Source organism: Pteropus medius, unplaced genomic scaffold (genome assembly GCF_902729225.1).
Source record: "Pteropus medius unplaced genomic scaffold, Ma_sr-lr_union100, whole genome shotgun sequence".
Classification (NCBI taxonomy): Eukaryota; Metazoa; Chordata; class Mammalia; order Chiroptera; family Pteropodidae; genus Pteropus; species Pteropus medius.
Genome location: NW_024341894.1, coordinates 1,618,677 through 1,643,011, shown reverse-complemented (window position 1 = coordinate 1,643,011; position 24,335 = coordinate 1,618,677). Strand labels below are relative to the sequence as shown.

The 24,335-nt window shown below is 40.8% G+C and overlaps 1 protein-coding gene across 8 annotated transcripts in view; it reads left to right on the top strand.

The window, feature by feature from the left end:
* Positions 1–24,335, top strand: part of INVS (inversin) — a 127,940-nt gene that overhangs the window by 86,522 nt on the left and 17,083 nt on the right. For 6 of the 8 annotated variants that reach the window (XM_039855775.1, XM_039855766.1, XM_039855792.1 and 3 more), the window contains 2 exons: positions 11,156–11,433; positions 14,600–15,317. In XM_039855775.1, coding sequence (XP_039711709.1) covers positions 11,156–11,433; positions 14,600–15,317 — 996 coding nt within the window. The remainder of the gene's footprint in view (positions 1–11,155; positions 11,434–14,599; positions 15,318–24,335) is intronic. The other 2 variants (XM_039855801.1, XM_039855807.1) reach the window with 2 other exon arrangements.

Below are 24,335 nucleotides of genomic sequence, written 5' to 3'. Positions count from 1 at the left end.
TGGGAATGCCCAAGTCTTCACTGTTAGTGATCTCAGCCTCCTCTTCCTCTCCTTTGCCCGGCCGGGTGCTGCCCAGAGGCTGTATACCTGGGGCTAAGGGTTTGGATTCAGTGTAGAGGCAGGAAACGAAGAATTCTTTTGTCAGAAGGTGGTCTCTACAGAGGGCGGGGTTTCAAATAATGACACTTAAATAGAGTATATAATGGTTTACAAATTTTTTTTCCCTAACGTGGACTTTTGTAAATCCCAGTCCAGAGGGTATGAAATGACAAGGAGGTTTGGGAATCATCTAATTCACCCCCCCCACACACACACACCTTTTACCCTTTTGCTTGTTATCCTAATTAGTTTCAATATTTTGGAAGATAGGTACTCTTTGTTCTTAATTCTTGGTTTCCAAAGTTCTTTTTTATTTTTTTGGCTTTTACATCTTTTTTTATTATTAAATTTATTGGGGTGACATTGGTTCATAAATTACGTAGGCTTCAAGTGTACAATTTAATAATACGTCATATATATATTGCATTGTGTGTTCACCACCCAAAGTCAAATTTCCTTCCGTCTTACTAGGGGAATGCAAATCAAGACTACAATGAGATACCACCTCCCACCTATAAGAATGTCTGTTATCAAAAGACAAGTAATAACAAGTGTTGGAGAGATTGTAGGGGAAAAGAAACCCTCGTACACTGCTGGAGGGAATGTAAATTGGTACAGCCACTATGGAAGCAGTATGGAGGTTCATCAAAAAAATTAAGAATATCACCCAGCAATTTCAACTAAATTTGAAAACATTTATCCATAAATATTATTCATCGTAGCCAAGACATGGAAACAACCAAAGTGTCCTGCAATAGATGATTAGATAAAATGTGAGATAGATAGATAGATAGATAGATAGATAGATAGATAGATAGATAGATAGATAGATAGATAGATAACATACATACATACATACATACATGCATACACACTCAATGGAATATTACCCATAAGATTGATGAAATACTACCATTTGCGACAGCATGGATGGATCTTGATATTATCGCGCTAAGTGAAATAAGTCAGACAGTAAAAGCTGAAAACCATATGATTTCACTCATATGTAGGATATAAAACTGAAAGCAACAAAAGAATGAGACAGACAAAAACTCAGGCACAGACAACAGTTTAGTGGTTACCGGAAGGAGGTGAAGAGATAGAAAAGTGTAAAGGGGATCAAATATATGGTGATGGAAGGAGATTTGACTTTGGGTGCTGACGTTCATTTTTAAAAACCCTTTTAAATGGGAGCTGTGCTTACTGTGATAATATTTGAAATTGCCAGAACTGAAAAATTATAATCTCCTTTTCTTTTTCTCAATCACAGTCTTTTCTCTATCTCTCCGAGTGCCATTATTGGAAAGAAACGAGTTTCTTACACTGTAACTATCACCTCTTTTGTCATGTAGCATAGATCTTTAAGGGAAATATTTAACTATTAAAGAAACCGAATTAATCTGTTTTCATTTTATTTCTCAAAAGTTATTTCTTAAAATCTGAGTCACTGTTTTATTTCGTGTTTGGTTTTTGTTTTAATGAGCAGAAATCAGAATGTTAGATTCAGTTCATGCTGCTGCTGCCTTGTTGACTAAGGTGGCCTAGGCATATCATGTTACCTCAGTGTACCTTTCCCAGTTGATCACTATAGGATGGCAGAAATCACCTTCCTTAAAGTAAGGATGTGAAAGGAACTCATTAAACTTAAAGTGATTTTTAATTTACTGATACAGAAATTGGGAGAGACGTTTTAGCCATATTTTCTAAGGCATGTTTTTAAGAAAATATTATTTAAGGGATACTTATAATCCATTTAAAAGCACTTTATAACTCATACTGCACCACCTATGTTATTGCCGAAATGAACATTACTGTAATTTACCTGCCAAAGCACGCAGTTGAATGCACACTAAAATAAGACTGTATTTATGTTGATCACTCTTCTTCCCCGAAGCTTCCTTTCTACCAGGTTTTTATTTCACTCTCTAATCTCCGATCTCCTCTCTGACTCTTCCTTCTCATGTCTTTTTAATTATGCCGTCTCCACACTGAGGTCAGCCCTACGGGCTAACTCCTTAGACTTCTATTCCTGCTATACTTTTTTCATTAAAAATATACTTACTCTTAATACTTAAATTACTTCATCTCTGTAGATAACCTCTTAATCTGTCTCACATCTTGACCTCCTGGAACTCTAATCTTAACTCGTCAGTTGCCTGCTGGTCACTTCCTTTTAGTTACTTGCCAACATTTCGGATTACGGGGCATTTCCATTTGCATGTCTTGTTGTCAGTATCGCTTCAGACTCACTGTGTGAAACCTACAGCTCATCACCACAACCTCTCTCTTCTTGCCTCCTTATTTCCTTGCTAGTGCTGCCACCACTGAGTCTGTTAATTCCTCTTTTGAAATGTACTTTCATGTCCTTTTGCTTTCATTCTCTGTCCCGCCACTCTGTACAGGCTACCATTCTTGAATACCAGCCATGCAGTATAAGAGCCTTCAACATTTTTCTTCCACTTATATCTATCTCCAAGTCTCATTTCTCTCCACTGCTACCATCCTCCCAACCCCTCACAGTTGAGGTCTCAGCCATCCCGAGTTACATAATCAAGTCCAGTTTCGGTCACCCAGTTCACACTCTTGTGATGCTTAAATCCCTTTTATAGGAGGTTGTTCTGTGTCCTCAAAAATTCAAATGACAAGGAATTCTGTACCTCTCAGTTAGTATATTCCGTTAGTGAACAGTTCTGTCTGGCAGAAGTTCTTTTCTACCTTTTCGTTTTTGGCTAGCCCTCGAAGCAAAAGAGAAAAGTCTACATCCTTTTCCATAAACCAGCTTTAGACAATTAACGAAAGTGCTCATGACACTCCCACACCTACCCCAGGTCTCCTTTATGCCTTATAGTGGATCCTATTGCAGCCTGCTCCCTGAACACGTTCAATTTGTCAGTGCCTTTCTCCAGAGTTGACCCATAGATCTGACTCCTGCCCATTACTGTGATCGACCCATGGGGAACCACTTCCATCACTCTGCTTCATGCCATTCCATTTCTCTGAGCCTCTGTTTCAATAAAATACATAACTAAAATCAATAAAATAAAAAGAAGATTTCTTAATCCGGGTACTCCATGAGTGCCATGAAACTATATGTAGCATTTCATGTGTCATAAGCAAAAGTGAATTTGGGGGGAGAGGATCTACAGATTTCTATCACATTCTCAGGGTCCATGAGTCACAAAGAGGTTTTTTAAAAAATGGACTAAATGATATCTGAGGTCCCTCCCAGCTCTACCATTCTGTAAGTCAAAGGTCCTAAAACAAATGACATTTTCTTATTCCCTTGAGAGGAAGTCAAAGACCAAATATTACCAGGTCTGTTATTCAGCGACAATGAAGAGAGAAAAATCTGACAGAACCCGTACGTACAGTGCAATACCAACTGAAAAGGTTAGACCTAAACCTTTTCTGTCTGATGAGGTAATCAGTTTCCTCTCACTGGAAATGTCCCAGCAGAAATTGAATTATCATTCTCTAGGATAATATATAAGGATTTTTTTTTAATTATATAAAGAGCTCATCTCTAAGATCTCTTCTGAGTCAAAGATTCTGTGAGCGCTAGACTGCATGTCTTTGCTTATTCTCTTCTCTCTGCCTGAAATAATCTTCTCTCACTTCCCTTCTTTCTCATTTTGACGTTCTGCGTAGCCTTCTTTTCTCTTCTGGTTTAATTAGTCTCCCGCATCCTCCCAAAGCTCTATATAGATACCTCTATTTTAGCACTCATCACTTCTAGAACTCAATATCTGCAGGAATGTATGGGTTTGATTTCCCACTAGATTGTCAGTTCCTTGAGAGCAGGGATTGTGTTATCTATCTCTGTATCTCCAGTGCTTTAGAGTACTTGATACACGGTGAGCATTTAATAATAAATGTTCAATAACTGACCCTACACTGGGTCTAAGACCTTGCATAAGTCATTTATCATTCTAGGCCTTAGTTTTCCCCTCTATCAAATGGAAGCATTGGGCCAGAAACTCTCTTAGGTCTCCTTTATGGTGAATCTCAGTAAGTGTACTGCTTTACCTCGCTGGCCTTACTTGTTTGCTTACTTTACTCACGTGGCAAACACATTTATGTACCATTTATCCTCACAACCCATGCCAGCGCTTATGTATTTGTGCATTTGGTTTTCCCACTCCATCCATATTTATCATGAGCAAATTACTATTTGACAGGTTCATGATTTAAAAAAAAAAAAAACATATGAGCAAAGGCATTTACCACTGCATATACTTGAACGTAGACCTCATTATCTGGCTTCCACAGAGAGTTGTATTTGCCCAGTTTTGACAAGAAGAAATTAATCCTGTGAGATACTGCATCCCACGAATATTCAATTTTCCATTGCCATGAGTACAGGACCTAGGAGAGGTTTGAGAGATATGATTAAAATGGCTCCCACAGAAAAGGGAGTTGTGTGGTTTCAACACGGAGTGTTTTCTAATAAAAATATCCTCAGGCCCAGCCCCACAGCTCTTAGACTGTACGGCACTGGTGCCACACCGAGATTTCTTCACTTCTAACCCTATCAGTCACAGGGCAGCTTATCTTACCAGCTTTACCTCTAGATAAAAGTAATAATGATTACTTACATTTATAGAGTGCTTTACAGCTTGCAAAGTTCTTACACATTAATTCATTAAATCCGGATAATAACCTGATAAAATAGGGCAACAATCCTTAATCTCATTTCATAGGTGGGAAAATAACACAGAGGTTAACTTGCCTGGAATCACACAGCTAGTTAGAGAGGGAGCTGGCACATGAATCTCACCCTACCCTAAGCCAGGGTTTGCACCATTATGTGGTTCAGGGGAATCATCCTACCAGCCATGCTTATGCTAGAGGCTGTCTCCAGATGGACCTATCTGATAGGCCAGTGTGGAACGGCCCTGGCTTCTTTTTTTCTGACTTATACCCATAAGTGTAACTGCTAGTGACAGAACCAGGCCCTCAAGTCAGCTTTTCTCCTAATCCAGTGCTTATTCAATTGTGCCAGTGTTGTTTCCAGTGATTGTTAAGACAGTGGTGCCAAGCCTCCATCATCAATTCTGCAACGTAGTTCAATAACAGATTTTCCTGTTCTCAGAGCTAACAGCAGAGCATACCACTAACCTCCCAAATCCTTAAGAAAGTTAAGAAGATTAGTTGGCCCCACGCCTACACATTTATAAACAAGAATGGCACTAGGGCAAAGCCAGGTTAAATCGATTCGACAACAGGACACACTAATTAGACCTCCCCTTTCTGTGGGAGCCATTTTAATCACATCTCTCAAACCTCTCTTAGGTCCTGTACTCATGACAATGGAAACTTGAGTACTCATTGAATGAGAAGGAGACTGCTTATTTCTGCAGTGTGAGAATTAATTTCTTCTGTCAAAACTGGGTAAATACGGCTCTTCTGTAGAAGCCACATAATAGAGTAGGAAAAAAATGTCAACTTCTGGGACTCAAACTTTCTAGGTCCAGAGGTAGGTCTGTGCCATGTTATGCAAGCAGTCGCATCCGGTAGTGAGATGCCGAAGCCACTGGACGTTCAAGTTATTTAAGTTACTGCCCTTGCTCTGGTTCTCTACACATCAAGCAATCTTTTGATCAGTTAGTTTCTTATTGGCACTTTTTTTTTCAATTGTCATCTAGGCCAGTCTTCCCCAAACTTTTTGGCACCAGGGACCGGTGCCCCTGTGAGAATCTAATGCCTGGTGAGCTGAGGTGGAGCTGAGGCGGTGATGCTAGCGCTGGGGAGTGGCTGCAAGTACAGATGAAGCTTTGCTCACTGGCCCGCTGCTCACCTCCTGCTGTGTGACCTGGTTCCTAACAGGCCACAGACCAGACCAGTACAGCCTGGGGTTTGGGGACCCCTAATCTAGGCTACTAATATTTTTAATTAAGTTTATTGGGGTGACATTGGTTAATAAAATCATATAGGTTTGAAGTGTACAATTCTATAATACAGCATCTGTATATTGCATTGTGTGTTCACCAAAGTCAGATCTTCCATCACCATATACACGACCCCTTTACCCTTTTCTACCTCCCCACCTCCTCACTCTCCCCTAGTAGCCACTAAACTGTTATCTATGAGTTTTTGTTTGTTTGTATTGTTTGTTGCTTTCAGTTTTATATCCCACATATGAGTGAAATCATATGGTTCTCAGCTTTTACTATCTGACTTATTTCTCTTAGGATAATCTCAAGATCCATCTATGTTGTCACAAATGGCAGTATTTCATCTTTTCTTGTGGCTGAGTAGTATTCCATTGTATATCTGTGCCATAGCTTCTCTATCCAATCATCTATCGTAGGACACTTGGTTGTTTCCATGTCTTGGCCACCATGAATAATGCTGGTGAACATAGGGGTGCATATGTCTTCATGGATAAATGTTTTAAAATTTTTGCTGGGTTCCTAGGTTACTGAATTATAGAAATCCCCATCCTGGAATCTTAGATCTGGTTTTTTGAGACGGGGGGCTGGGGGACGCTCCAGGGTACCTCTCTGTCCTACAATAACCCTTCAGAGGTTTGCAGGAATGATGTGTCCTTTAACTCTCTTCTTTCCTGGGCGAGCAGCCCCGGTTCCTTCCGTGCGTCTTTTGGAGCCCCTCTCCACCCCGTGCTACACAGGACTCGAAGTAGATGTTGTCGAAGCTCTGATCCCAGGTGACTTTTTCACCTTGTTATACTGTGAGCCCTGTTACACAGGGGAGCTGCAAAAATTGCTGTAGAAAAGACAGTCTAAACTGTGTCACAAGCTGCTGTGTGGCCAATTTCCCTTAAGATAATAGAAAAAAAGGAGAGTAAAATGCGTGACTATTTCATACTTTAAGATTCTGCCATGTTAATAGATTTCCTGCTAAAATGTTACTTGTTGTGTCATGGGCAGGATATTTTTTTTCTCTTTAAATTTTCATATAAACTAGAATAACATTGGTTCTTTTCCTATATTCATTTCCTAAACTTTCCAAAAATAGGTCAAGTTTATAGCATAGCCCACCAAGGAGATTAAAGATCTTTGGCATTCTGTAATAAGTTAGTTGAAGGAAAAAACACTTAAATTTTAGGACAGTTATTGAGCCTAGGAGTTTAGGACTAAAAGCCACACTGGAAGCTAGTTTGAAATGTTGTTAGTGGTTACTTTGATGTGATATTATCAGTTTCTTCATATGACCCAATTAATTTTTTAAATGATAGATGATTGAGTGAAATTTTTTTAAAAATTGTTATCGAGATGAATTTTACACAGAGAAATAAAACAGCTCTAAGCATAGTTTACCATATAGCCTTGGGTACGTCTCTTACCTCTCTGCCAAACGAGTGTCAGCCTCAGTAAACTGAGGTTCCTTCAGCCTTCTAGACCATGAGCAGTGGTTCTGGACCTTTTTTTTCTCCAGGGAGACACATACATGTGGGATCATGTTCTACTCTCGGGAGTCGTATCCTGTGTGCGTGTGTGTGTGTGTGTGTTTGTGTGTGTGTGTGTGTGTGTTGTCGTTGTCATTGCTGTTTTTGTTTTAAGGTAGCAGAATAGATAAAATAGGATGCAGGTTATGCATAATTCCCAGTTCTAATCCCATCCACCTTCTCCCCACTACTTTTACATCAAGAACCACAGCTCTGGAGAACTACACAACTGGACTCTGTGCCACCTAGAAGACTTTTTAAAATTTAAAATGCATCCATTTCTTAAAAAACATTGATATACTTATATTCATAAGTTGAGAGTCTAATTATATATTCTGATAACATCCTTTCTCCCAAATCTGCTTATGCAGTTCTACCAAAATGAAAAACAAGCCTCCCCCCTAAAAAGTCTTCACAAGGCAGAGCCCCCTTGTTTTCTGGACAGCCCGATCACTCTAAGAGGCTGAATCCTCTGTTCATCCTGTGGCTGCCTTTGTCATGAAAGGTCCACAGTGACAAGGTTTGCCCAGGGGCTGATTGTACAGTGACTTCTTAGAATTGAAAAGGAAAGCTGTTTGGTTTCCTAAAAGAAAGAGAAATGACTGCTCATATAACCAAGTCTAGTTTATCACCTCAAAGCCCTTTTTAATGGCAATGAGCCCCACGTAGATGCCAAGCCAGACAAGTGCACACATGCGTCTGTCTAAAGGACCAGTGTTCTCTTACAGCAGTTCTCGTCGGCGCTGGTACAGAGCAGCACTCCCTCCGCCTGTCAGGAACAAGGCTCTTAGATCAATTAGCAGCGCTTCACCACCCAGATGCTGCCACCTCCTTCTGAAAAGCAGCCTTTTGCCCAGACAGATCACACTGAAATGGTACCTGCTAGCATCTATATGTATCTCAAGTACCAGTGGCGACAGGTTGTCCAGCTAGCCTGCCGATTGCAGTGCAGCGTACTCCAGTGTCAGCAGTTGGCAAAACATGTAACAAAACCAGGTTCAAATAAAAGTATGAGAGCTGTACAGGTGTTAGCACATCCTGTCTGGCCACTTTCTCTGGGAAGGGACTCAGTACAAAACTATTAGGTAAGCAAGCCTGGACCTTAAATCAGGACCCACAGGAAGAAAGACCTTCAGAAGGGGAAGTTAAGTTGACTGGGCTTTATATCAAAGACCCAGATAGCTATCCTCTGGCTCTTTCCTGTCCCTTGAGATCTAAATAAGTTTTGCTCCAAATTCCACAGTCTGTGGAGATCTGAATTCTGTGACCTCTTGGGGGCTTAGGGTCGCTGCCTCAGTCCTTGCTTCCATGTCTGGTGTCTTAGCTCTGCGACTTGTCAGGTTGCTTATAAAAAAATAATAATTTTTTAAAGGCATGTATGAGCATGGTGTATCTTACAAAAAGTGAGTGTCATCGAGAAGAATCACATTTCGTGTCTCATAATGGTATGGACTAGACTTTCCTGTTCTCTTAGCTCTGTACTCAGGTGTGGTCAGAGGAGCAGCACCTGTAGAACCTGGATGCGTGTTAGAAATGCAGAAGCTTGAGCCCCACCCCAGGCTTGCTAAATCGGAATCTAGATTTTAGCAAGGTCTTGAGATTCAGTTCATTACAGTGTGAGGAGCACAGATCTAAAGTCCTTGCTCGTCACCTTGCCATGGGTGGATTCGCTTTGCCCTGGCTCTGGCTCTGCACAGTACCCAGTCTCTCATCTTCTCCATCTTCTCCTTCCCTTCTCTCTCTCTCGTTCTCTCATCCCGTCCTCCCTGTCAGGAGCTGCATACAAATTCTTTGTGTCATGACAGAGCAGCTCTCTTCTCTGGAGCCACTTAGTCACCACCTAGGCCCTGGAGGTCTCACCTTCTACCAGCCCTCAATCCTGTCCCCGACCTTCATAAAGTATTTATCTAATCAAGATCCCCTTCTGATAGGGACTCTGATACCAGCTACTTTGATAAAAGAAATCTCTCCATCTTGTTACAAAAGATACCTGGATTTTATAAAGACACGTAGTTTCCAAACAGACTCCTAAATCAATTCAGGATTTTAAGCTATCATGTAAGTGTTAGACACTACCATGTAAGTGTTCTCGGCAGGAAAGTTACTCGTTGGAGGTCATTTTGTGGTTATTGGCAGAGGCAGGACCAGAAAAGTTCTTATACCTCCTAGTGTAAGCTTCTCTCCACTACACCCTGATCATTCTACTTTTAACTGACCCTTTAAGTGGACTCGGATTCTCTTCCTGCGCAGTCACCGAGGCATCTGGGTAGCAAATATGTATTGGGTGCCTGCTGTGAATAGCAGGCACTGATCAAAGATCAGAAGGGGCACAACGGGCCTGGTTTTTCCATACTGCTTGCCTTTGCCCGCGCTACTCCCTCAGACCGAAATCCTCATTCATTCCTGCTTAGGTGCCTGGTGCACTCCTACATGGCTTTGAGGATCAACAGCTGAGACTCTGTACGGGATTCTCCAGACAACGTTAATTACGACTTCCTCTGCGCAAGCACTCTTAAAACATTTCTTCCATTCTATGTTAGGCCTTTGTTTTCCTAGCTATTCTCCTCTGAGTAGAAGGTCCCTCAAAAGAGGGCTGGACTCTGAGGACCTCCTCACTGTGCCGTCGGTGCCCACACAGGAGAAGCTCGGAATGCGTGTTTTCTCCCTCCTTTCTTTCCCTTGGAAATGCCTCTGTGTTCATGGTGCCTGTCAAATAAACCCTGTCCTTAACTCAGCCCCTTCTTGGACCTGGGCTGCCCCAGGCCATCGGCTTCACACTGCCGCTCATTTCTAGACCTGGCCTTCTGTTCTGTTGCTCTCCAAAGGTTCCAGCTTAGCCACCAATTACTAGTATGTGACCTTTTTTTTTTTGGATAATATTTTCTTTTTTTATTTATTATTAAATTTATTGAGGTAACACTAGTTAATAACATAAATTTCAGTTGTACATTATAATTTGATACCTGTATACTCTACTGCATACTCACCACCAAGTCTAATTTCCCGTCATCACCATATTTGACCCCCTCTATCATAGAAGAAAACATAGATATTTAAAAGTGAACATATTGAAAAGAAACCACTAAACTTCTGGACATTGGTCTCAGAGGTGTTTTTGTGAATTTGACTCCAAAGACTTTTTGAAAATCATCCTACCTTCTGGACCTCATCTGCAAAATGAGTGGGTTTGGCTCATTAGCTAGAGCTCTTGATGGGTTGCAACCACAAGTGTGTCATGATCAGTTGTGAGGTGCTTTGTAATTTTTTCATATAATCATTAAGATTTGCTAATGATCATTTTAATGGAGAAAATGAAAGGTTACCCTTATAACTGTCATTCTTAGTTGCTTTCTGAAACAGGAGAAAGGCTTGGGGACATACACCTTGGGATTGTGTTATATCTCACAAAAAGTTCGCTGGTTATGTCATATGTATCTCGACAGGACAAAGGCTGACCTGTAAGATTCTTTTCAGTTCCATCATCTTAGAGCTATAAAGCTTGGAGAAAAGTCTGCTCCTGGAAAATGTGAATTTCTAAATCCCTCCTGTGATGTGGTAGCTCCTCTTAAAATTTAAATCTCACTCAGGAACACTTGAGCAGGTAACAGTCCTAATTTTTTTCCTCTTCTTCTTTGGCTTTGCTTCCAGGAAGCGAGAGGAAGAAAACAAGCGGAGAGAAGCAGAGCAGCAGAAGGGAAGGCTGAGCCCAGATCCCTGCAGGCCCCAGGCCCCTCGCAGCACCCACGCTGAGCCCCACAGGCAGAGCTGGGGCCCCAGCAAACAGCCTCCCGTCAGCAACGCAGCCCAGGGCCCTGAGCAGAGAGCCTGCAGAGGGTCTCCTGGCAGAAGGTCTCCAAGCAGAGCCCTCCAGAAAGAGCAGCCTCTTTCCCCAGACTTGCAGAGAACAGAACCCAGAAAGCCAAATGGTAAATGTATTGCCTTTGTTATCCCGTGCCAAACCATGGACTGTGGGCTCTTTTGACTGGTGTATTTAGACCACTTACATTTGATTAATTAGGTCAGCACTGAAGTCTACCATTTTATTATTTGTTTTCTATTTATTTCCTCTGGTTCTCATCCCTGTTTCTTTTTTCTCCCCTTCCTCTGGGTTACTGAGACATCTTTTAGGATTCCATCTTGAGTGTACCTCTTTCTATAGCTTTTGTGGTGATTGCTCTGAGTATTACAATATATACAAGAGGCTTACAACAGTCTACTGGTATCAGCATCTTCCACATTGAGTGAAATGTGGAAACCCACTTGCATTTAGGTACATTAACCTTCCCCTTTTTTAAATATCATTGCACGGGTATCAGGTGGTTTTATAATTTTTGTTTCACTCCTCAAATGTAATTTATAAAACTCACGAGGGAAATGATAGTCTGTTTTATGTGCGCATATTTTTTTCTGATGTTTTGTCTTCCGAATGCTCCAAATTTCTTCTTTTATCATTTCCTTTCTGTTTGAAGAACTTTCTTTAGCCAATTTAGAGGTAGGTCTGCTAACAACAAATTCTTTGAGTTTTCCTTTGTCCGAATATTTTTATTTTATTCCTGAAGAATTGTTAACGTGGATACAGAATTCACGCTTGGCAGCTTTCTTTCGGCATTTCAAAAAACCTGTGCCACTTCCTTCTGCCTTCCCTAGTTTCAGATGAGAAAGTCACGGTCATTCGAACTGTGTTCCTCGGTAATGTTCCTGGGTAACATGTCATTTCTCTCTGGCTGCTCTCAAGGCTTTTTCTTTATCTTCAGTTTTCAAGAGTTTAGTATGATGTGGCATGGATTTTTGGAGTTGAATCCTGTTTTGAGTTTACTTAGTATGTCGTGGGTGCCCAAACCCTTCCCTAGGTTCAGTAATTTGCTAGGAGGACTGACAAGGCTCAGTATATAGTTGTACTCATGGCTATGATTTATTATAACAAAAGGATTCAAACCAAAATCAGCAAAGGGAAAAGGCACATGGAGCAAAGTCCGGAGGAAACTAGGTGCAAACTTCCAAAAGTCCTCTCCTAGATGAGGCACACAGGACACACGTACATCTTGCAGCAGTGAATTTTAACAACCAGTTAGACAACATTTTTCTACCAGGAAAGTGACCTAAAGCAAGGACTCCAAGATTTTTATCATGGGTCAGTCGTGTAAGTCCCATCTACTTAGCGTACACCAAAATCCAGACTCCAAGAAGGAAAGGAGGTATCTAGCATAAATATATTATTTGTACAAAGCAATTTAAGCACATCGAGCCATTCTTATCAGTTAGGGAATGGCGAGAACCCTCCAGAAATCTAAGTGCAAATGCCAACAAAGTGAAAAAGTCAAATAATGTCTTAGTATTGTTATAAAAATAGTTTTGACCTTGTGGACCCCCAGCAAGCGTCTCTGGGATCACCTAATTCAGGACTTAGACAATTCAGTCTGTCACTCTGGACTTCAGTTTTCTTAGCCATAAAACGGGGTATACTCTCCACACTGCAAGGCAGTTATGAATAGAAATAAAATAATGTGGAGTACTTGTTATAGACCATGACTCATAGTAGGTCTTCAGTAACGACTATTATTAAACCACACTACTGATCTAGCCAAGAACAACCACATAAAAGTATACATCAACGGCCACAAACATTTCCAGGCTATAATTCCATAACCCACTTTACAGAGACAGTGCATTAGCGATATATCCCTTAAGGATAGTGTGATGCTTTACTCATTAATTTATTTATTCAGTCAGTATTCACTAAACTACCATGATGTGACACCCATGTGGAATTTCTTCAAGTTCTTAGCTTGAGGACTTTGCATGTAGTGTATAAAGGCTGTATCCTGTGTCTACAGACTATATCTTTTTAGATTAGTATCTGAATTTACATTAAAATTATTTTTTTAAGCAAATTTAAATTTGAACTGAAATTCTGTTCTCTATTTATAAGAATAAACAGTGCCAAGTATTCTGCCACTGAATACCAAACACAGTTCCCCTTTCTCCAGACTTCAATAGCAATTTATTTTCTGCTCTTCCAGCCTTCACCGATGGTCTTTTCATTACCTTTCCAGCCTCTGCTCACCAACCAGTCCCAAAGTCAGTGCCGTGGGTTTTAGATTTTTGTTAGGGCAGCACCTCTCCTTTTTAGGTATCAGTTTCTGTGTGTTGGTTATCTCTTGTGACATTACACATCACCCACAAAACTAAGTGGCTTAAAACAAAAACGATTTATTATTTTACACAATTCTGTGGGTTGGCTGGGTAGTTCCTCTCCTAGATCACCTGGGCTTACACATGTGGCTACAGACGGCTTCCGTCACATGTCTGGCGATTGGTGCTGGCAGTTGGCGAAGGTGTCTCAGTTCTCTTCTCCATGACCTTTCATCCTCCAGTACGTTAGACCATCTTCCTTGCATATTGTTCTCTGGGCGGTGCTCTGAGAAAGAGAAGGCAAATGCTACGAGTCTTCGTGCGGGCTAGGCTCCACAACTTTCACATCACTTCTACCGCCTTCTGTTAATCAGAGCGTGTCACAAGGCCAGCCCAGATTCAAGGGGGTGGAGACATAGACTCCACTTGTAGGTGGAAGGTGTTACAAGATCACATTTCAAAGGTGAGTGCATGCCGGGGTGGGAAGACCCTTTGGCCCTTAAATTTCATAAGGAGTAATGAGTCTCTTCTGTATCCTTAACACCTAGTAAGTATTTGTTGAATGTGTAGCTGTATGGTACTAGCTAGATGCTTGAGATTCAGAGATAGAAGACAGGTTGTTAAACATGACATGAAAAGCATTCACTGAGCATAATCATGTTTTTTGTAAGAGTCAAAGCTTTCCTTCTACTCAGTTCACTAAATCATTTATTCATGCATTCATTCAACAGGTATGTTTTTGAGCTCACACTATGTACCAGCCATACTGAATTATAATTAAGGCTAAGAATCATACCATCACATCTTTCTTATAGCAGTGAGCACAATATTGGTTACCTAGGTAACTATCATGGTGATGCTATAGGATGGGACTGAATATTTTATGTGAGCAAATGAACAGACCTGCCCTGCAAGTTTTGGACAATAAATATCCTTTTCCCTTTTCCTTGTTTCTCCAAGAAACATCTAGAGAACATTCTAAAGGCCGATCTTCCTGTGTCCACTTTAGCCCCAGTGAAGGCAGTGATGGCGCCAGGTATCCAGGAGTCTCCTCTGTTGACAAATCCAGAGGTGAGACAGTTGGCGAGCAGCATTGTGACAAGGGGAAAGGCTTCTTGAAGCAGCCCTCCTGTATCAGGGTGGCTAGGCCAGATGAAAATGGAGACGACCCCAGTTGGGCAGCTGCAAGCCTTCAGCAGCAGGATGGCCACCGGAAGCCGAGCAGGCGGCACGACACAGCACCTAAAGCCAAATGTGCCTCCCAGAAAAGGCGCATTCAAGAGCTCAGAGGAGGAAGGTGCTCCCCAGCTGGTTCTAGCCGGCCTGGCAGTGCCAAGGGGGAGGTGGTCCATGCTGGGCAGAATCCTCTTCACCATCGGACACCAAGAAACAAGGTGACACAGGACAAGCTTGAAGGAGAGATGCGCTCAGATTTGCCACAGAGCACAGAGGTGTTGAGGTCGGGAGTCAGGAAGTTGGGGATATCCACCTTGTCTGAGGATGCTCAGGTACCTAAGGAGACTGATCCAGCTCCTGGTCCTCACTCTGTACAGAGTGTGAATATTGACCTTCTCCCTGTAGAGCTGCGGCTGCAGATAATCCAGAAAGAAAGAAGCAGGAAAGAGCTGTTTCGCACAAAGAACAAGGCAGCAGCGGTCATCCAGCGGGCCTGGAGAAGGTAAGGAGGTGGGGTGCCGCAGCGTTGTTCTCTGCTTGTCCCGCTACCTCTAACACGCCACCCCCTGAGCGCTGCGATATTTCTAGTGAATTCCATTTCTAGTGCTGGGGTGACGAGGCCAATTTAATTGAGCCTACCCATGAAATTTACACAGGTGCAGATCCCAGTAATTTACACCGGATGAGCTATTTGGAAGGTGTTTTTCTCAAGAAAGATAGGAAAGCACCCAGGATAGCCTGGTGTAAAGGACAAAGCCCTCAGTTTGTAACCAGGAAGCCTGAGTTCCGGGTGAAGCTCTCACAGGTTATCTGACCTTGGGCAAATCACTTGGCCTCCCCGACCCTCAGTTTTCCCATCTGGGAAGCAAAGTTTAACATTGGCTGCACCGATCCTGTTTGTATGACAAGCTATAGAATGAGATAATGTGTGCTTCATAAATTCTAAAGCCCTACACATGTAAGGTGTCTTGTTTTTCTTTTTTTTACTACCCAGATATTAGTCCTACCCCAAACACCTACACCAGGGCCTGGATATAGTGGATTGAGTGACTGAAATTCATTACAAAAACCTGTGTAAACATCTACCACACTCAGAACGTAGGGTAGGTGCTGGGAGGAAGGGTGGAAGCTTCCTAAAATAGTGAGCCAAACACCTCCAGGTATTATGCAGAGACTGGAAGTGTCCTTTGCTGTGAGTTTTCACATATTTCATAATCTCCTTCACACTGCAGGCCTCACTAGGGCCTAATTCCAGATTAGGCCTTATGGTGATGACCAGTGCCCGGGGGAGAGCTGGACACATTGCCGACAGGTGGGAGTCATGTGGCCTCCATCTCCAGAGAAAGGAAGGTTGATGGGGGAACAAAGCAAGCAAATCACTGGGAGTACAGGTGTGCCGCATATCAACGGCCCTGTCAGGAGATAAAAGGGCTGGAGAGCACCTAACGTTGACAGAGAGCGAAGAGACAGTGAGAGAGGGGTTCTTGTGAGATGCACGCAGTGGCCTCAGGGTCTGTTGTGCCAAAGACTGTCTGACCCAGGGGTGTGTGTGCTTCGTGCTTGCACAGCCTGCGCTACAGAGCATCTTTAAGTCTGTGCAAGCTCTGGGCTGTTTACAAAGTCATGTCATAGCTTTGCTCTCCTAGCCACACCAGGAAGCCATCGTGAGAGGGATTAGTGTTCTCATTTTCAGATGAGCAAATGGTCTCAGAGAGGAAAAATGACTTGTCCTAGTGGTGCAGGTCCAGCACTTGAAGCTGCGTCTGCTTCAATCAAGTCCAAGGGCCTTTCCCGTACATTCTCAGCAAAGGTGGTGTTAGCTGTGGTCAAGGTAATGGAGGCGGAGGCGGAGGTGGGCGCTGTGCTCTTCACCTCAGAGCAGGCTGAGGACGAAGAGCTGCCTGGACGGCACTCACGGTCATCAAGGTAATGCTGAAATTACTACTACTGTTGATGCTAGTAGGGGGCATTTATTGGACACCTGTGCCAAACGCTGTTCTAAGGAGTTTTACATGTAATATTAACTCATCTAATCCTCACAATTACCCTGTGAGGTAGATACTCTTATCCCCATGCTGCAGATGAGGAAGCTGAAGCATGGAGAGGTTAATCAACCCACCAAGGTTACAGAGCTGGCTTTGAGCTGAGACATTCTGCCTCTGAAGCCACGGTTGGGAATGGTCCTTGCTCCCCCCAGGAAATTCTGCCAGGATGTACACTGGCTGCCATCCCAGAGGAACTTTTTGTTAAGTATTTCAGCTGAAACTTAGGATCTAAACAAGGCAGTGAGTCTTACCACGTCAGGCCCCCACAGCTGCTCCCTCGCTGAAATGCCTCCCTGTCAGACTGTTCTGACTCTTTTGAAGAGTCAGGAGCTGACAGGTCCTGTCAGTAAGAGCCCATAGCAGCAAATGAGCTTTCAGTCACTGCCCCCAAGAACAGTGGGCTCATAGTCTGTGTGCCCACCTGGGGAGGCAACTACACAGGCTGCACCGTCATGCAGTTCTGAGATCTGGGACATCAACTCCTAAAGGGCTTCTGGGAAGCTGCACGTTGTGGGAAGTTGAATGTCTGGTGATAAAAACACATTGATTCTGTTATAGCCTTATATATCTTCCATCTTCAGTGCAGGAGCCTGGAGTGCTGTCCCTGGACAGTGTGTGGTGTCTGACACCAAACCTAAGGAACACTGAGGGGCGGGGTGGGGAACGGGGCTTGACACACAAGTGCACAGTCAGAGCAGGCTGTTGTTAGAGGAAACATGTCGAGGAGGGAGAAAGGCAGACTGGAAAGTGTGCAGGGATAGGTTGCGCAGATTGAACCTTGGTCCCAGAGGAAATGAAGCTCAGACTCAAAGTGCGAGTTTTATTATCAGTCAAGACTTGACTATTTTAAAGGTTGAAATCATACTGAACAGGCTAAACTGGGCTGGAAAGTCGCTGTCTACGAGCGATTGCTGTGTAAAACTTCCCTTTTTGCCTCAACCTGTGTAAACCACCTTCCGTCCGTTCTTCTCCAGTATGTTAAAGGTGAATAAGCAAGGATAGGCTGGACTGTGAGAACCCGGAGCCCAGGGTGGAAAGGATAATTGGGCAGTTAAGTTTCTCAATAAACCAGGAGAATGGGGGCATAGAGGCTGTTACTCAGAGCACTGGGACCATCAGACACAGACTCAGTCTCCACACCGGAGTCAATGAGGTAGTTGTGTCCACTTAAAGCCAGAGCTGTTACAGCTTCAGCCAGCACCTGGGCTCCCCAGTGAGTTCCTGCCCGCAAAGCAGAGGATGTGGAAGACACTTGTCCTCTCAAATAAAAGAAACTGAACTGTGGAGTGGCACTGCCCCATAACTCCATCTTTTCTCTACAGTTAGCTTTTGGGAAGTGTGGTACATCTTCTAGTAGAGGGATGGCACTGTTTGTCACGCCAGGAAAAGACAGGAATCTTGTGTGAAATCAGCCTTTAGGGCAGGAGGGGGGTCGCACCAGGCACTGCAAGGAGCTTTTAACTGACTTAGAAAGGTGGTTATTTCCTACACCCTAAAATCAGGCCTGGGGCCTGCTGCTCTCTACAGCACCCTATAGGCTCACCAGCAGTTAATCAGCTACAGATAATGAACACTGTTGCAGCTTTCCTTAGGCGGCTCCAAAACAGCTGTGTTCAATAAAAAGTTTGGGCTTGCATGTGAATAAACACCAAATAAACTCTACACATAAATATAGCCATCATCCGTTTGCCCCTGGCCTCTGCCACCCCAGGTTTCACCCTCCAGCAGAAAGATCTTAGTAAAACACAGCTCTTACCTTTGCCACTATTTTTGAAAACCTCTGTGGGTCCCTACCAAGAACAGAGTACAGACCAAAGTCCTTAGCAGTATTTGGCTGTTGGACCAGACAGTACTGAGTTTGAATGTTGGTGTCTCTTGGCTTTAGCTATGTGACCTTCTGCAAGTTACTTAGCCTTTTTCTCCCTGGTTTTATTGAGATATAATTGGCATACAGCACTATATATGTTTAAGGTGTGAATGATCTGACTTACATATATTGTGAAATGATAACCACAGGGAGTCTAATGAACATTCATCATCTTATATATTTTTTAAAAAGGAAAATGTTATTTCCTTGTGATGAGAACTCAGGATTTACTCTCAGCAACTTTCACATATACCAGAAAGCAGTGTTAACTATAGTTATGATTAGTTATGTTGTTTATCAGGGGTCCCCAACCCCCAAGCCACAGACAGGTACCGGTCTGTGGCCTGTTAGGAACAGGGCCACACTGCAGGAGGTGAACTGCAGGCAAGTGAGCGAAGCTTCATCTGTATTTGCAGCCGCTCCCCAGCATTAGCATCACCGCCTCAGCTCCACCTCAGATCATCAGGCATTAGATTCTCATAGGAGCACCTGTCCCGTCCCCAGTGCCAAAAAAGTTGGGGACTGCTGATATGTCGCCAGTACTTATTTATCTCATAACTGGAAATTTGTACCTTTGACCACCTTCACCCAATTTCCTCTCCCCCACCCTGTCTCTGATAGCCACAAATCTGATCTCTTTCTGGGTTTTTTTTTAAGATTTCACATGTCAGTGAGATAATACAGTATTTGTCTTTCTCTTACTTCTGTCACTTAACATAATTCCCTCAAGGTTCATCCATGTTGTCACAAATGGCAGGAATTCCTTTTTTATGACTGAATCATATTCCATTATCTATATATCACAACTTCTTTATCATTCATGTTCAGTGGACGCTTTGGTTATTTCCATGGTCTGGTTATTGTAAATAATGAACATGGGGGTGCAGATACCTCTTCGACATACTGTTTTAATGTCTTCAGTTAAATACCTAGATGTGGAAATGCTAGATTATGTGGGATTTTTTTTTTTTTTTGAGGAAACTCCATACCGGTGTCCATAGTGGTTGCACAAATTTACATTCCCATCTGCTATGAACAAGGAAGGATTCTCTTTTCTCCACATGTTCTCCAGTATTAGTTATCTCTTCTTATCTTTTGGTAACAGTATTCTAACAGATGTGAACTGGTAACTCATTGTGGTTTTGATTTGCATTTCTCTGTTGAATAATGATGTTGAGCAGCTTTTAATATATCTGTTGGCCATTCATATATCTTCTTTGGAAAAATGTCTATTCAGGTCCTTCGCCCATTTTTTCACTGACTGTTTGGTTTTTTGTTATCTAGTTGTATGAGTTCTTTATATTTTTTGGATATTAACCCATTATAAAATGTCATTTGCATATATTTTTTTCCCATTCTATAGGCTGTCTTTTCCTTTTGTTGGCTGTTTCTTTTGCTGTGCAGAGTATTTTAGTTTGAGGTCGTCCCACTTGTTTTTTATTTTGTTGCTCGTGTTTTAGGTGTCATCCAAAAAAGCATTGCCAAGAGTCATGTCAAGGAGCTTTTTTTCTGTTTCCTTCAAGAAATTGTATGGTTTCTGGTATTACATTGAAGTCTTTAATCCATTTTGAGTTAATTTTTATGAGTGATCTAAGATAGGGGTCTAATTTCATTCTTTTACATGTGACTATCCAACTTTCTTAGCACCGTTTATTGAAGAGACTGTCTTTTTCCACTAAGTATTCTTGCTCCCTTGTCAAATATTAGTTGACTGTACATGCATGGATTTCTGGGCTCTCAATTCTGTTCCATTGGTCTGTTTTTATGTTAGTATTATACTCTTGATTACTATAGCTTTATAATATTGCTTGAAATTGGGAAGTGTGATGCTTCCCGTTTTGTTGTTCTTTCTCTGCATTACTTTGTCTATTCAGGATCTTTTGTGGTTTATGTATATTTTAAGATTGTTCCACTTCTGTAAAAAAAAGAAAAAATGCCATTGGAATCTTGATAGGGATTGTACTGAATCTTTAGATAGCTTTGGGTAGTATGGACATTTTAACTATGTTAATTCTTCCAACCCATGAACACAAGATACTGTTCCGTTTATTTGTCTTCTTCAATTTCATCAGTGTCATGTAGTTTTCAGTGTACAGGTTTTTTACCTCCTTAGTTAAATTTATTCCTAAGCATTTTACTGTTTTTTATTTTATTATAAATGGGATTATTTTCTTTTTCAGATAATTTGTTAGTGTGTTGAAACACTACTGGTTTTTGTGTGTTAAATATATATCCTGCAAATTTACTGAATTTGTCAATTGCATCTAACAGTTTTTTTTGATGGAGTCTTTAGGATTTCCTATAAATAGAATCATATCACCTGCAAAGAAACAATTTTACTTTTCCCTTTCCAATTTTGATGCTATTTATTTTTATTTTTATTTTTATTTTTATTTATTTTGCCTGATTGTTCTGGCTAGGACTTCTAGTACTGTGGTGAATAGGGGAGATTGAGCACCCTTGTGTTATTCCTGATCTTAGAGGAAAACTTTTCAACCTTTCATCACCGAATATGGTGTTAGCTGTGGGCTTCTCATATATGGCCTTTATTATGTTGAGGTACATTCCTTCTATACCTAGTTTGTTAAGGGCTTTTTTAAATATAATGAACAGATGTTGAATCTTGTCAAATGCTTTTTCTGCATCTTTTAAGATGATTCTACTCTTTCTTTCATTCTGTTAATGTGATGTTTCACATTGACTTCTATATGTTGAACCATCCCTGCAACACAGGGATAAATCCCATTTGATCATTGGGAGTGATCCTTTTAATGTGCTGCTAACTTTGGTTTGCTAGTATTTTATTGAGAATTTTTGCATCTGTATTCATCACAGATACTGGCTTGTAGTTTCCTTGAAGTTTCCTTTTCTGGCTTTGGTGTCAGGGTAATACTGGCCTCATGAAGTGAGTTTGGGAATGTTCCCTCCTCTTTGAATTTTTGAAAGAGAGAAGGACTGGCATTAATTCTTTAAATGTTTGGTAAAATTCATCAGTGGAGCCATTTGGTCCTGGACTTTTCTTCATTGGGAGACTTTTGATTACTGATTCAATCTCCTTATCCATTATTGGTCTGTTTAGATTTTCTAATTCTTCCTGATTCAGTCTTGGTAGGTGTATGTTAAGTTTTCCATTTCTTCTAGATTGTACATATTGTTAGCATATGGTTGTTCATAGTAGCCTCTTATGATCATTTGTATGGGTATGGTATCAATTGTAACATCTTTTTCATTTACAATTTTGATTTGGATCCTTTTTTTTTCCCCTGGTTATTCCAGCTAAATGGTTTGTCAATTTTGTTTATCTTTTCAAAGAACCAACTCTTCGTTTTATTAATCTTTTCTCTTGTTTTCCTGTTCTGTTTCATTTATTTCTGCTCTAATCTTCATTTTGTGTTTCCATCTGCTAACTTTTGGCTCAGTTCTTCTTTTTCTAGTTCCTTAAGGAATACCATCAGGCTGTTTATTTGAAATCTTATCTGTTTCTTAATGTAGGCATTTGTTATTATGAACTTCTCTCTTAGAATTGCTTTTGCTGCATCCCACAAGTTTTTGTATGTTTATTTCCATTTATGTTTGTCTTGAGATGCTTTACTATTTCTTTAATTTCTTCTTTGATCCATTGGTTGTTCAAGAGCGTCTTGCTTAATTTCCATGTATTCATGAGTTTTCCAGTTTTCCTTCTGGTTTTCTAGTTTTATACCATTATGGTCAGAGAAGATACCTGATAAGATTTCGGTCTTCTTAAATTTGCTAAAACATGTTTTGTGCCTAACATGTATGATCTATTCTAGGAAATGTTCCACGTGTGCTTAAGATTGTCTACTGCTGCGGTTGGGTAGAAAGTTCTGTGTCTGCTAGGTCTATTTGGTCCATAGTGTTGTTCAAATCCACTTTTTCCTTATTGATTCTGTCAGGATGATCTATTTGTTGAGTGTAGGGTATTAAATTCCCCAGCTATTATGGTATTGCTGTTTATTTCTTGTTAGCTGTTAGTTTTTGCTTTATATATTTAGGTGCTCTCATGTTGGCTGTACAAATATTTACAACTGTTATATCTTCTTGATGGATTGACCCTTTTATCATTATATAATGTCTTTTTCTCTGTTTACCATTTTTAAAGTCTGTTTTATCTGATGCAAGTCCCTGGTTTTTTTGGTTAACATTTGCTTGAAATATCTTTTTCCCATCCATTCACTCTCAGTCTGTTTCTGAAGCCAAAGTGACTCTCTAGTAGGCAGCATGTTACTAGATCTTGTCTTTTTATCAATGTAACCATTCCATGCCTTTTGAATGAGAGATTCAATCCATTTACATTTAATAACTGTTGGTTAAGGACTCACTATTGCCATTTTAATTGTTTTCTGAGTGCTCTGTAGATTTCTCATCCTGTTGTCTTTTTTTGCTTTGATGCTTTTTGGTATCAATATTCTTTGACTTCCTTATTGTTTATTTTTATGTCATTAGTACAGGTTTTTCCCTTGCGGTTACCATGGGCTTACATGAAATAAAATTATAACACTATTTTAAACTGATAACTTCCATAGCATTCCTAAACTTTACATTTTTACTTCTCTCACTCCCCTCACATTTAAGGTTATTGATGTTACAGTTTGCATATTTTTATATTGTGTATCCAGTGACAGATTATTGTAATATGATTATTTTTTGTAATTTTCTTTTCACTTAGAATTATTTCTTTTTGAAGTCTTGACATTCAGCATCTAAACAGTAATTCCAATCAGTGCCTTTTAAAATCATAGCACACTTGTGCATAAAATAAGAAAAATGTATAACTTAACCATGTTTTTACATTCATAATTTCATTTAGTTACTGTAATAAATGAGTTTCTGATTCTTAGTCATTGGCATCACTATTCTTTGTGTAATCAAGACTACATTTGTTTAACTTTTAAACTAGTTGTAAGTGATTATGTACCACTGTTACCCTATTATAGAATCTAACGTTGACTGTTTATCGTAACCAGTGAATTGCATATTAGCTTCTTAGGTTTCTATGATGTTAATAAGCATCCTTTTACTTCCACTAAAGAACTAACTCCCTTTGGCATTTCTTATAAGGCAGGTCCAGTGGCGATGAATATTCTGAGCTCTTTTTCGTTCAGGAAAGTGTTCATCTCTACTTAATTTCTGAAGGACAGCTTTTCTGGGTGTAGAATTTTGGTTTGACAGGATTTTTTTCTTCCTTACAGTAATTTGAACATATCATCTTATTCTGGTTTAGGACATTTCTGTTGAGAAATCTGCCAGTAATCTTATGGGAGTTCCCTTGTATGTAACTTCTCTTTTTTCTTGTTACTTTCAAAATTGTCTTTGACTTTTAACCATTTAAATATAATGTGTCTTAGTGTAGCTCTATTCAGGTTCAACCTATCTGAAGTCCTTTGGGCCTAATGAATCTAGATATCCATTCCCCTTCCCAGGTTTTGGAAGTTCACAGTCATTATTGCTTTAAATATACTTTCTACCCCTTTCTCTTTTTCTTCTCCTTCTCAAATCCCCATAATGTAGATAGTTTCTTTTTATTGTGTCTCATAAGTCCCATAGGCTTTTTTATTGATTTTATTTTGAAATTAATTACTGGTTTTGT